This window comes from Mastigoproctus giganteus, chromosome 10, assembly GCF_048544385.1.
Source record: "Mastigoproctus giganteus isolate SK-2022 chromosome 10, ASM4854438v1, whole genome shotgun sequence".
NCBI classification, from domain to species: domain Eukaryota; kingdom Metazoa; phylum Arthropoda; class Arachnida; order Uropygi; family Thelyphonidae; genus Mastigoproctus; species Mastigoproctus giganteus.
Window position 1 is genome coordinate 221,524,979 of NC_143584.1, and position 14,071 is coordinate 221,539,049.

Consider the following 14,071-nt stretch of genomic DNA (forward strand, 5'->3'; position numbering starts at 1 on the left):
ATAACATATGCTCCACGTTTATTCGCGTATCCTAGCAACACCAGAAACTCATTGTTCAGATGAGCCCATAGAGGTAGCCGCTCTGGCTTATCTCATTCTCCTTAACTCCGTAGGAAATGTGTCTCCGTAGCTGCTGGCGACTGCTTTTCAGGACCGCTCTTCGAAACCGTCTCTATCAGGTCACCGCGAGAAGCTGACGGGCGACACTTCCTCTTAGCCCACGTGCTTACTCATCGCCATTTCCTCCGCCTGCTTCCTCATTCCGGCCGACATGCTGCACGCCATGCGGGGAGGGAAGCGATTCTGACGACACTGAGGTTGCTTCTTTCCCCCCACTGCTACAAGGAAGCGAGCTCAATTGTGCCACTTGGATGTTTTGGTCGCTTGTGGCGAGGTTTAAGTACGAAGTGCTGTTGCTTCCACTAATTCCACGAACGAATCTATGGTAGACTTCAGCAGCCCGGGCCACAGAGAAAGTGGAACTTAGAAACGAGGTAAGATGACCTGCCGATACTGGTTCATGTGTGTGTGTGTGTGTGCACCCACCTCAAAAGCACGTGTGAAAGGGGGGGGGGTTCGCTGAATTCTGATCACGAATATTTGGTCCTCTTTTTCAATAGCCTAAAGTGTGTTAATTAATCTTCGATCACAGCGATATCTGTTGGTAATCAGTTTCTCTTGTATTAAAAAAAAAAAAAAAAACAACAGCCAAAATGTAGTAAACAGAACTTATGGCGAATCCTTTTTTTGACTTATTTCATATCTTTCCATGAGGGCTGCATTAAAACTACATTGGGTCCATTACACTGGACTTTCATTTCTGCTGTACATGTACAAGAAACTTGTATTTCATATTACTTTCTGGTTCTATGCCTAAGGCAGATGAGTGGAATGGTTCGAATTTTCGACCCCGACTCCACAAACCTAGAAAAAAAAAACATCGTAAATCCCCCCCTCCCCCCAAACACACTTTCATTACTATATCCATGCATTTATGGTGTTTGCAGTACGATGTCAGAGGATCACACATCGACTCAGTCAACCGTATCCACATTGTTAATCTGCAAGTTTTACAAGAAAACTTGCAGTTATAGTGGCCAAGTTCAATAATCTAGCCCAAATCGGGCACGGGCCCCATTCCTAAATTTCGAAAATGATTATATTTTAAATTTAAGTCATATTTTATATATTTATTTAATTTTTTATATTATTAACTTTTATATTGAATGTATCGTGTATACAATTATTGATTTAACCATTTGCGAGTAAGAATGTAGAAACATCTTAGGATAACCTTGCTTAAGATCAACTATCCTGTCGGTATATTTTTCGGCGACTGATTTTCCAAAGGAAAAAAAAAAGTGGGCAAATATGAATATTTTCCACTTTTGGAAGACTTCATTGCAGGCATGGTTAATACCCAGCTGATTGGATATTAGCTATACGAACAAGAGGAAATGCGGATGATGTGCAGCTGGAGCATGATGGTTAGTCGGCACATTTCCATTTCTCTCTGAAGGAGATCGTCCCGAAATTGGCCATAGTTTTCCAACTTCTTTATAACTGCTACCTTTGATACCTTTGCTCTCAATCTAAACTATAGAGATTGATGAATTCAAAGCTGACCGCCAGAAGACACTGCTCGATAATTGGGGACCTGATCTCCTTGTAGTCGCATTTGCTGATCTTTAAATGTGATAATTTATCACAGTGATGAGGGAATAGAATGAGTGAGCATTTTAGTACTCGCTTTATCTTTTCCTAATGTTCTTCTCCGAGGTATCCCTACCCCAAGGGAGCAATATGGCCTTAGTTGCTAATGCTCCTAAAAACCAAATAACAAACAAACAATCCCTACCCCAATACAGTACATGATGAATTACCGGATATCATCCGAAGTAACAGCCACTTATTAAAGGGTGCAAATCACTTAGTACATCATCTACGATACCGAGAAAGCGACCAGTAACAGCTCTCTTCAAGTATTTAGGTCGGAAACTCTCAAGCGAACATACTTGTACCAGTAATGCATTTGAGTGACCTCCGATACAACCGCCCTGTTTGTACAAAGTGATCAGAAATCGCTTGAGATAGTGTTTAATGGATACCTGCGTAAATCTAGCATGGATACTCGCTTGTTCTGTTTATCTATATATAGATAACTATACAGTTGATGTATTTAATATAATTGATGGAGAGATAAATCTGATTTCATTTGATAGGATTAACTTGAGAACGAAATTGTTTTATATGTAAAAACATTAATTCTTAAATTAATCCTACAAAGTTAAATTTAAATTTCCTTCTTGAATTTTGATAATTACAAAAACATATTTGAATTATCTCAAATTTATTCATTTAACCTTACTTGAAAACACCCAGGGTCTTGAGCTGGATTATCATCATTCTTCTCTTTTTGGTGATTCCCTTCTACTTTTTTTTTTTTTTTTTTTTTTATGAAAACCCCAAACACGAAAGGTATCAAAACCTATAGTACTTAGTACCGTGCATGGGTTGAGGGAGAAGTATGGGGGGGGGGGATTCCGGAAACTTTGCTCTAGAGACTAAACATGGGTTTCACCACTTCAAGCCTCCAATAAGCAAAGTGGTGGTATTTCACCGGTTGATGAAAGTCATCTACCACCTACTTATGACTCTCTCTCTCTCTTAGGATAACTCGGGAATTTTTTTTTTTTTTTTTTTTTTTGGCTGGTGCAGCATAAGCCACAGGCTTCCTTGCACCATATAGCCAATAATAATAATAATAATAATAATAATAATAATGACAGATATATGCTTTCCTGGGTAGCACGGTTGGTAGGATCACCGTCCTCCTCACACCGAGTGGAAAAGACCTGAGTTCTAATCTGAATTTTTATGGGTCTTTTTCACAACTTGGCTGAGTTAGTCGGTCTCAGGCGAGGGTAGCATGGTTTTCTCTTCTGGAAACACTGGTTTTTCATCCAGCAAAATAGAAAATCGACCTCAGAGCGCACGCAATTTATAGACAATATACACGGAGCACATGGCCTTAGTGGCCGATGCTCCTAAAACTCAACAACAACAACAACGGGGTAGCTCGTAAAGGGTATTTTTCACAACGTGGCTGAGTTAGTCGGTCTCAGGCAAGGACAGCATCGTTCTTTCTCCCTGAAACTTGGGTTTTTCGTCCAGTAAACAGTAAATCGATCATAAAACATACGCAATTTACAGGCATTATATACGGCGCAATATGACCTAAGTTGATGTGCCTAAAATCCTACAACAACCAACCAACCAATATATATATATATCCATCCCAAAATAGAGAATTCTATTTTGGTCTGAGAATTCACAAATAAAACTATCCGTAAAATAGATGGATAAGGAAGGCAAGTTGATTGTTGTTTATAAATGATCTCACTAATAAAAATAGATCTCTATTTTTATTAGGTGGAGGAGAGGGCTAGGTATCACTCTCTTAGGTGGAGAGGGCCAACTAGGAGAGGGCCTCCTAGGTGGTCTTTGCATAGGGGGCCCAAAAATTCTAGCCACGCCACTGGGTATTTAGTTTATGACTGCATCCCTCTACCATCTTATTTGTGCATTACTATTATACCTCCCCGAAGTAATCATTAAAAAATAGAATATTCTGATTGAAAGGAGAACATTCCTATTATTAAAATCCACTCGTTCCCAATGTCTACACAAACGTAGGGCACATTCTTAAGGTATTTTGATGTTTCCATCACACTAATTCCAAGTTATGTCCTCTTCTCCAAATACATTAGTTGAATTGAAAGTTGCGATCAAAAACTACTGTTGAACTTTAAACTATAACCAGTTAAAGGCTAAAAATTCTTATAGCCATCAACTGATTATATTTATAGTTTTTTGTAGTTGTTAGCGCATCGGCTTCTGTGGCCATAATGCACCTCCTAAGGTTTTTGCAGTACTTTGATTCAAGCCCCAGGCGGGATTCGAACCCGCGACCTTTGGGTTGCCAGGCAGGCACTTTACCCACTCGGCTAGCCCGGTCGACGTTGAAGGTTCTACCCAATAAATAAAACAAATCTCTTATGTTTACATACGTTTTGTTTTTACCTATAAAAACATCTTGAGGATTTAACTACCCACGATTGGGGAGCCTAATAGACATGGATATGCTGAATTTTATGAAATTGTTTTGAGCTGCTAGAAAATGTTCCCTCCATTAAAAAAAGTATCCATTGTTGGGTAACTTTTTTTTTTTTCGCTTTCTTACCAGAAAGCACCTAATTATGTCATCCGTAGAGCACCTAATTTCGTCATCCGTAGAGAAACTTAAACCATCTTCCTTAGAAAGACTGTTTGTGTTACTCTGTGGCAAGGGGTGGGTATGTTAGTAGAGCATTTTGGCATCCAGTATTTTTCTGGGTGCCGTGCCTGGTGGACGATTGATACAGCAGAGCTACAGATTAAAGTCCAACGCCATAAGTCGGGGCGTAATTCAGGGGCGTAAGTCGGGGCGCAATTCAGGGGCATAAGTCGGGGCGTTATTCACCAAAAATAAAAATAAATACTTGACGTGTTTTGTTTTCCATTTCAGCGTACAACATTCATCTAATAATGGCTAGCGTTCTTTAGTGTTTTCAGAAAAGAAATGCAACTATATTTTTGTTATGGGAAGACTGTATGTCCTTTAATTACCACACGTAAGTTGTAATTAAAGGACTTAAATTTATTATTGCTTATAAATAAATACCATTATGGAGTCAAACTTTCTCCCAATAAGTTTATTATATGAAATTCACTGATTACTCAAGAACCACAGGTACAAAATGAAAAGTACAGATTCATTAATAAACTTTAAAAGATATGTTTCCCTAAGCTGTTGAATAATTTGGTCTCTGTATAATATCTAAATCTGGTTGAATAATAAGTTAATCGAACCAGTTAGAGAATGTAATGATTTCTAGTTATTGATTTAACTTTCTTCCGGAGTAGACGCGAAGCAGTGAATCTTACGAAATTCGCACTGGTTGGTGGGGAACAGCATTAATCATAGATTCTGAGGCCCATAACAAGTAATTAAACTGGAGACAGCTACCTTATCATTTGATTATCTCGAGGGCACGTGTGAAGTAGGTGCTGTCCTTGAAGCTTTTGTACATGATTTTACATAATTTTGCAAAAGCCTCATTTGTGTACGAAGTCAAAAAAGAATTAAGTTTGCTCCACACCATCAAACACCTTATATCGTGAAGAAAATCACAAAAGTTGCTTGGATCTTCCACTTCAAATAACAACATTGCTCCTTAAGTAAAACTATGTTGCTATTTATCTCACTTTGTTTTATAACTTTTTACAGATCTGTAAGTATATTAAGGTTTTATAATTCTTGTTTATAATTAAATGTAACAATTAGTTATTCGAATAATTATATTTTAATAAAATTAATCTCGAAGTAATTTATGAAAGCCTTCTTAAAGTCGAAAAAAAAACTCGATCTTTTGTGTCAGATCTGCTGGAATGTATGCAGAAAAGGGCAACGAGATTGGTGCAGGGAACAAAAGGGTGGTCTTACCAAGAAAGGCTTCGGAGACTAGGCACCTACGAAGAGACCTGATTGAGGTCTTAAAGACCTTGAATGGATTGAGTAAGCTCAATGCTGATGGTCCTGAGCAATATGGCCTTAGTTGCTAATGCTCCTAAAAACCAAATAACAAACAAACAAACAACAACTGATGGTATTCTTTTTCTTTCTCAGACTACATACAAGAGGGAGCATAAATTCAAACTGAAGGGGCATCGTTGCTGGATAGATGCGGAAGTTTGCTTTCAGCCAGCGAGTGGTTGATTGTTGGAACAAACTTCCATCTATTGTTGTGGAGGTGAGTAGTTTGAATAAATTCAAGTTTTGTATTTTATTCAAGTAGTTTGAATAAATTTTAGTTTTGAGTAGTTTGAATAAATTCAAACTACTCAAAACTAAAAACTAAATCGGGCCTAAAATTGTTGGAAGGAATGGACAGGTAATGTGCGATGTGGTTTTTTTTGGCTGATGCTGTATAAGTTTGCATCATTTGCTGATACTAATACTAATACTATGCATATTTCACTCTCTGTGAAAAGGCAATGACAAAACCCTGTATCTTGTCCACATCTGATATTTTTACATTGCAGTGCTGTCTTTTGTAAAGAAACCTCCCAAAGTTAATTATTGGAAAAACAAGTTTTTAATACCGATAGTTATTCAAATAACTATTATCCAAGGAAATGTTGAAATAATAACACAATAGCTTTGTGTTATTATTTCAACATTATACTCTGTAAAACTCTCAGTCTGTGGCTGTGATGAGTTATTGCAATAAGGTTTTTTGCAATAAAGATTTTTATATACTTATTTGAATTAATACATAATTAGTGTTGGAGGTATCAAATCCCATTTTTTGCGTGAAAGCCGACGCAATAGTGAGTTTTTGGGAAGGCTCCTGCCTAGAGCATCACAGGCATGCTCTGTTAAATTTAGTTCTGGCTGACCATTCCATATCGGCTGCTTTTCACTCCCTTTGAAGGTATTTATTCACTACGAGATCTCTGTGAGGACAAGCACTATCGTCCATTAAAAAGGTCTAGAATTTGCTCCGAAAAAGAGTGAATATAAGGAACGGCGAATCTCATCTCGATACCTTACAGCTATGAGAGTTCCTCGAAAACACATGCGAATCTGTATGGCCATTTATACTGATTCATGCCTATACTATTAACCCATTTGCCGACGTCTCTTTCCTCAACGAAATCAATTCCCAATTTTCTCCATATGAAAGTGCATTTAGAATCAGATTGAAGACTACATCTCGATTCATCAGTATGGCTTATTGCTTCTGGGTCTAGTACCTAACAGATAATCGACCACAGAACATGCAATTTATAGACAGTATATACAGCGCAATGTGGCAGTCGCTGATGCGTCTAAAACCGTACAACAAACCGACAAACCTTCTGGGTCCAGTCTTCATGATGTCGGTACTAATTCAAACAGTTTCTTTTGTATATAGGGATCAAAGGAACACAAGCAGCTGATCGCCGTTTATAAAAAGATCCCCGTTATGAAACATTCTATAGAGTATGCCTGGATATAAGAAAGTTGCCGCCCTGTGAAGTCTCTCTTCTCAGTTAAGGACATTGATGGTATCCTTCTGTGTGGAGACAGCCATGAAAGACACCTCGGACAGATGTCTTCATGGACAGGTCTCCGAAAGACAGTTTGTGTGTATTTGGAACCGGTTCCAGTCTATTACAACTCTACGAGTCACATTCAGCTACTTCGGCTTTCTTTATCCTATCTCCATTCTCCCATTTGATGTCCTCCTCAAAGAATCATCCATTTCTTTTGAAGAAATGTTTTCATGACATTTCCACAATGATAGCGATTTGACAGATTACTTGTTGGCTCGTGTAGGTGACAACAATCTTAAAACATAACTTTGCCTCTGGAAAAAGGTTTTTATGTGTTTTCATTTCATGAAATGAAAAGCCCTTACAGCTGATCAAACAGGAAATTTATATAGGGTAGCCAATGGGACGTAATGAACACCTGAAAACTTCTATGTGACGGGGTACACTTTCACTACAATAAATTTTTAGAATTGTTGCCATCATTTGTAACAACTCCTCTAGAATCTGTCTCCTGTGTAGGCTGGCGTTCTGGTCCAATGGTTAGCGAACAGATAGAGGCTCTCAGAGGTTGCGTGTTGGAATCTGCAGTACTACTAATAAGGAAATATTTCTCCTTTAAAATGTAGAGGGTAATTCAATCTACTATTTGCTATAGTACAGACCAGCATGCAAGTAGCCATTATTCAATTGTTTTTTGTATATACACACGTATTTATTTATAGAATTATTTATTTATTTCTCCTTTGACGACTGCCTTCTTTGCATAGTATTAGTGTTACAACAGGCAGTTATAGGTCGTGGTTATAAGTTATATATGATAAACAACGCTTTAAAATTATAATACCAAGTGAACAGATGAAAGAAATTACAACATAAAAAACGAAGTTTGCTTTTATTTTTACCCTTTCAGGTATCTTTAAGCATCTCGAATGGAATTTTCTTAGAAATTACTCTTCAAACTGTTTCTTTGTGTGTGTTTATCCCTTTTTTATGAATCCATGTCCTTCGCAGCTGCTTCTACACGGAAACAAGCCTCAAATCAGACAGGTAGGGTAGTATGTCATGCATCGTCTTACGCGAATATTCTCGCCAACTTCCTCTTGGTTGTTTTCCTACAGCTCAAGGTTGCCATGGAAGTGTTCACGTGTGTGCTAGCATTTCCCCATCTGTGTAATCTGCAGTGATCTCCATTACTAGCTGGCAAACATTAGTTTTGTGTGCACCCGCTTCTGCCTATAGCGGCGGACGTTAGAGGAAACTTCAGGCAGAGAAGGGGAGAAAAGGTGGGGCTGCAGGAAATGCCCTTGGGAAAAAGCTCAAGGCTCTACTGTGCTTCGTTGCGGACCCGTGATTAAGGAAGTGAACATGGAGGAAAAGTCGGCAGTGAGAACGCGAATGTCTTTCCTGCTGGTAATGTCCGCTTATGTTTCTTTTATCGTGAGGTTGATTTATTGGGTCTTATTGTTTGAACACCCCAGTCTTTTATTCAGATGTTGCCGGGATGAAACACTGGCTGACATTTTGACATCACCAAAGAACCATCCCACAACAAATGAAATTTTATATTAGAGCTAATTATGGCAGCTGGAACAACTTTTATATTATACGGGGTTAGCGGGAGTGCCCCATGCATTTCCTGTGCTCGTAAAGAGGCCTCCGGAATTCAAACACTTAAACAAGTGTATGGCAAGATAATCAAGAAAAACTAGCCTACCTTAATATTTCGTAAGAATATTTTACTTTATTTATAAATAATTTATTCCATTAATATGCTTTAATTTTTTACAATTTTATTGTTTTCTCTCCGTACTAGTTATTATTTTCTGTATTACTTTAAAAAAAAAAGAAATTTTAAAGAAATTTTTTGAATTTTTAAAAACAGAAGTTGGTTATTTTACAAGCCTACTTTTTGTTGTTAATAATTGCATTATTATTGTTGTTGCTCTTATATTACTTCTCCCTGATTGGGGGATTTCACTCCGTGACAGGTACTGCTACCAAGTACACAGGGTGGTTGTAATGTCTAGTGTTACTGTTGGTCGAGGAGCTCTCTGACTGTCCTACAGGTGTTCAGGATTGCGACTTTCTGGAGTTCCTTGTAGGTGTTTGCTGGGAGACCTATTGCTGCTAGGCTGCTATGTAGGGTCTTTAGCACAGGTGGTTGACACAATGATCTGGATGGTCGTTACTTCTTGCATATGTCACATCTCCTTGACCTCCTGTCTCAGGTTCGTGTACTTCCTAATTTTTTACTCATGGGTTTTCTAAACATTGCTAGTGTTGGGCACCGCTATGTCAATCAAATATGTAGTCTTTTCCATCTTGTCCACAAGGGTTATGTCTGGTCTGTTTTGCGGGATGGTCTTATCCGTTATTATGGCGCGGTCCCAGTACAGCTTGTGGGTTGGGGTCTCTAGTATTGCCTGGGGTTCGTACTTGTAGTATGATACACTTTCTTTGGTCAACTGGTATTTCCTCGCTAACCTGGCTACCTGGTCGTGTCTATGAGGTGTACTCAGTCAGGGTGACCACCTTGCACCCAGTGATGTGTTGGATTGCTTCTGGGGGCAGGTGGCATCGTCGACATGTGTCATCTGACATTCCGGGCTCCTTTGCGGTGTATTTTCTATAGTTTCTGGTGTTGATTACCTAGTCTTGGATGGTCAGCATGAATCCTTCAGTTTCGGGGAAGAGTGTCTCGCTTGTGAGCCATGCATTGTGAGCCAAGAAGCTTCGTTTCTTGTTGTGTCGTTTGGGCGGAAGGGGGCTCCTCGCTTAGGTTGAGTGGAGTATACCACTTATCTGTCTTCCTTATGGCCTGGTGGAGTAGTGCTGTGTTGTTCTCGAAGTAATCCTTCCGGCTAACTATCACTGTTTTCTGTTGTTCTATCAGGTCTATCAGGCCCCTTCCTCCCTCTTTCTGATTATTATTATTATTATTTATTAGCCATACGGGTGCAAAGAAGTCTGAGGCTTATGCTGCACCAGGCAAAAAAAAAAAATAAATAAATAATAAATAATAAGAATCCCACGTTACCCTGAGAGAGAGAGAGAGAGAGAGAGAGAGAGAATAACGATGAAATGCAGCTCGGGACCCTGAGTTTGCCAAGCCCATACTTGGCAAACCCAGGGTGTTGAGAGCTGGATATCATCATTCTTCTCTTTCTTGCTTTCTTGGTGATTCTCTCTCTCTCTCTCTCTCTCTCTCTCTCTCTCTCTCTCTCTCTCTCTCTCTCTCTCTCTCTCTCAGGGTAACGTGGGAATGTTTTTTTTTTTACATGCAAACTCAGTATTAAATCTACTGTTGCGATCGCTATGTCAAATGCACATTCTGATTTTTTAATTAAATTAAAATCTCCAGTTTTAAGGTGTTTAAATTAAATTTAAGTTGTTTATAATCTAATTTAATTTTAAGTTTGCATAAATATTCACATATTTTATCTTTAATTTACATCGATAAAATCATTATATATCTCATGATTTTGTAAATTTTGTATTGAGTTTTTACATACACCACCAAGCGGCAAAGATAGTAAATTACATAAATATTTACGATAGGCCTACAATACCTAAGCCTATCGTAAAATTTATGTAATTTGTAATAATATTTTAATAATATAATAATAATAATAATTTATACTAATTTGTAGTTAATATTACTACACTCTTGAAGAGTGTAGTAATAAAAATTCCAATAGAATTACTTCACATAATACGGACATTTGCTCTTGGTGCCTTTATTTTGTTTATTTTACCCACAATTTGTTCACTTTAATAATTTAAATCATTTTTAAATATTAATTAATTCATTAAAAGCCTATGTTTTACTCAAGTGCGCTTGCAAAATATTATACGCCAAAGGAGATCCAGAAAGGTTTTCTGGGGTTTCTTTGGCGTATAATACAATTAACATTTTATTATACGCCAAAATCCGCCAAAGGAGCCCCCCAGAAAAGATTTCTGGGGCTCCTTTTTCTTAACATTAATTAAGCCAAATCTTTTCTGGGGCTCCTTTGGCGGATTTCCGGGCTCTAAGCCTGGATTATGCAAAATCTGCTGCCCACGATGATATCAAGCTATATTTGGTGCACGTTTCCATGGATTATCAAAGTACCAATTTAGGCAGCTCATATATTTGCATAACTCTAACCAAGTTATTATTTCAGACATCTAGAACAGTGATACTCAATTTGTGGTCCGCGGACCGGTGTCTATCCGCAAACTGTTTGTTACCGGTCCGCGACGGATTAGAAATAAAAGAAACTGGTCTTTCACCACAGTAGTTTGAGAAGCACTGATCTAGAGAACAGCTAATTTGGACTTTGAAGGAGCACTTGGTGATATCAAGCGTGCTAGAAGAATGGTTAAGATCAATTAATATTACTTAATTAGTTTATTATTTAGTTAATTATTACATTAATTAATGTAAACATTTTGCATAAGACGTTGGTGACAGTCTCCTGCTGGGTTAAGTACAATTGGAAAATGAAAGCCAGTTAGAATTCTGAACTTTAAAACTCGTCGAGAAAAATAACTTCGCTGTTACACTGGAATGTAGAGAGGACGTCAATAGCTGCATGTGGATTTTGTGGGGTTGGGAGAGCGACAAACACAGTAAATTAATTTGAAAGAATGAGTAAAGAAAGGTGGAGCCAAATGGAATCAAAAAAAGAGGAGATTTTGGAATGAAAATGTGTGATAATGTATATCAGCTTTATCAGGGTAGATATACGATTGCCCTAATATAGCAGCACCTTCAAAACAAAATACATTATGGAGGGAGGGTGACGGGAAGTAGGGTAAATGACTGAGTTTGTTAAAAAAATTTACAGTCGAGATTCCGTTAGAAAAGTGTAAGTGGAGGGAGAAGAGGTTAGAGAAATGAAGATCGAAATGGATGTGTGTATACTGTATATACACTCAGTAATCACTGAATTGTGACTACCCCATCCATAATGGACTATGCCGCTTAGCTCACAATATAAAAAGCCCAACAGTTTCATACGCTAGAGCAGTGGTAATTCTCATCTTGTTGTGCAAGTCAAATTGATGAAGTAGCAGTTACGAGAAACGTAGTAAAGGTATCACGGGAGTTTCAAAAGGGCATGACTGTGGGAGCTCGTGCATCGGGTGCTTCCATATCGGAAACGGGACGTCTTGTCGGTTTTTCAAGGCCCACTGTGATTAAGGTGTACAAAGAATGGTGTAGAATGGGTCAAACCATCTCCCGCTGACAGACCTGTAAAGGATTAGGCAAATTGAATATTTGTGGTAAGCAAAGGATGAAGTGCGTTGTATAGGCTCAATGGCAGGTCACTATACCTACCTAGTAACGAGTAGGCACCTTTCGCACCTTTCTGACATCACAATACAATATGGGGTATGCAAGAACAATATCTCAAATGACGACGCGCCGCACACTCAGACGTATGGGGTTCCACAGCAGACGACTCAAGAGACACCTTCTCCTCACCGCTGACCATCATCGACGGCGAACGCTGTGGCGTTAGCAACACGCTAGTTGGCTATTGGAGGACTGGAAACGAGAGGTGCTGGTTGGATGAGTCCAAATACTTGGTGCAACACGCCGACGGCCGCCTTCGTGTGTGGAGCAAGCAACACGAGTCCTTGTACCTATTGTGCATGGTTCCCACTATCCAGACAGATAGCGATGGTCGCTTAATATGGGGGTATGTTTTTCTGGCAAGAAATAGTACCTCTTGTGCGTATGGGCCAACATTTCGGTGGTGAGGTGGAAAGGGAAAAGTGCAAAGTGTGTTGAGGTGTACCAGTTCACTGGGACGGCCAGAGATTTAAAAGTGTGTGGATCATGTGAGTGTGTTATGTTATGTACTGTTGTTCCTCTGGCCATTTAGCCGCTGGACCCCAGCTGAGGCCAAACTTTGCCCGCACTTCGCCCCATGGAGGCAGACCAGGTAACCACTAGTTTAAATTTGCACTCTGGCAGGTCCTGCCACCTAGTTTCCTGAGATTTCAGTGGCTAAGACCTTAAAAAAAAAAAATTGTATGGGGATATTGCGCTAGAATTGGAAAAGCCAAAATGGTGGGCGAACAGCGTAATTTAGATACGGTGGTGAGGTCTACCAACAGGTCTTAGAGGATCATGTGCATCCTGGCATGTTGCATTTTTTTGAAACAGAAACGGGTCTTTCAAGACGATAATGCGTGTCTTCAGGCCCGCACTATGCACAAGTGGTTCGATGAACATAGTGAAGATATCCATCTTGATTGGTCTCCAAATTCGTCTGACCTTAATCCAATTTCACACATGTAGAGGATTTTTGACGAGGAAGTGAGGCGTATGGACAATCAAACGTCATATATTCCGACATTGTTGAAAGCCTTTTCAGGCAGCATGGCTGCAGATCCCTCCGGACGTCATCAGACATCTAGGGGAGTTGATGCCCATCCGAACAGTGGCTGTTATTAGTGCGAACGGCGGCCCAACACGGTATTAAGTAGGTGGTCATAATTCAGTGATTACTCAGTGTATATATAATTGTGAGTAAATTAAAAAGTGTTTTGGTGGTTTATTATTTTCCGTAGATGAGCTTCCATTTCTTTGACTGTTCAAGATACAGTAAAATGAAAGAAAGCAGTAGCGTAACTACAAATTTTGGATGCCCTGCTGTGAGATTTGAAAAGGGATAAAGCTCCCCCCCCCCAGCGCAAAAAAAAAAAACACACGACACAACCCATTTGGTCCGCTTAACCCTTCGGATTTCCCCGCAGTGGTTGACCTGTATGGCATGGTAATTTAACCACTGAATAAAGGTTGTATGTGTGTCGGGGGGGGGGGGGGGTTGAGTGGAGAGTTGGACGTAAAAGTTCTTTTTATATCGATTAGCCAACTAAGTGGAAAGAGAAGTCCATAAATTTATTGTTACGGTAACGAATACAATCACAGTCA

At 39.1% G+C, this 14,071-nt stretch overlaps 1 protein-coding gene across 3 annotated transcripts in view; it reads left to right on the forward strand.

Moving 5' to 3' along the window:
• The first annotated feature begins 323 nt into the window (after positions 1 to 323).
• aop (ETS variant transcription factor anterior open) overlaps positions 324 to 14,071 on the forward strand; it is a 134,987-nt gene continuing 121,239 nt past the window's right edge. The window contains exon 1 of one of the 3 annotated variants that reach the window (XM_090382302.1): positions 324 to 494. Coding sequence is in view for 1 of the 3 variants with exons in the window: in XM_090382301.1 (XP_090238427.1) it covers positions 9,310 to 9,368 (59 nt within the window). In the remaining 2 variants the exon portion in view is untranslated. Of the gene's footprint in view, positions 495 to 8,537; positions 8,866 to 9,238; positions 9,369 to 14,071 lie in introns of those variants that run through there. The other 2 variants (XM_090382303.1, XM_090382301.1) reach the window with 2 other exon arrangements.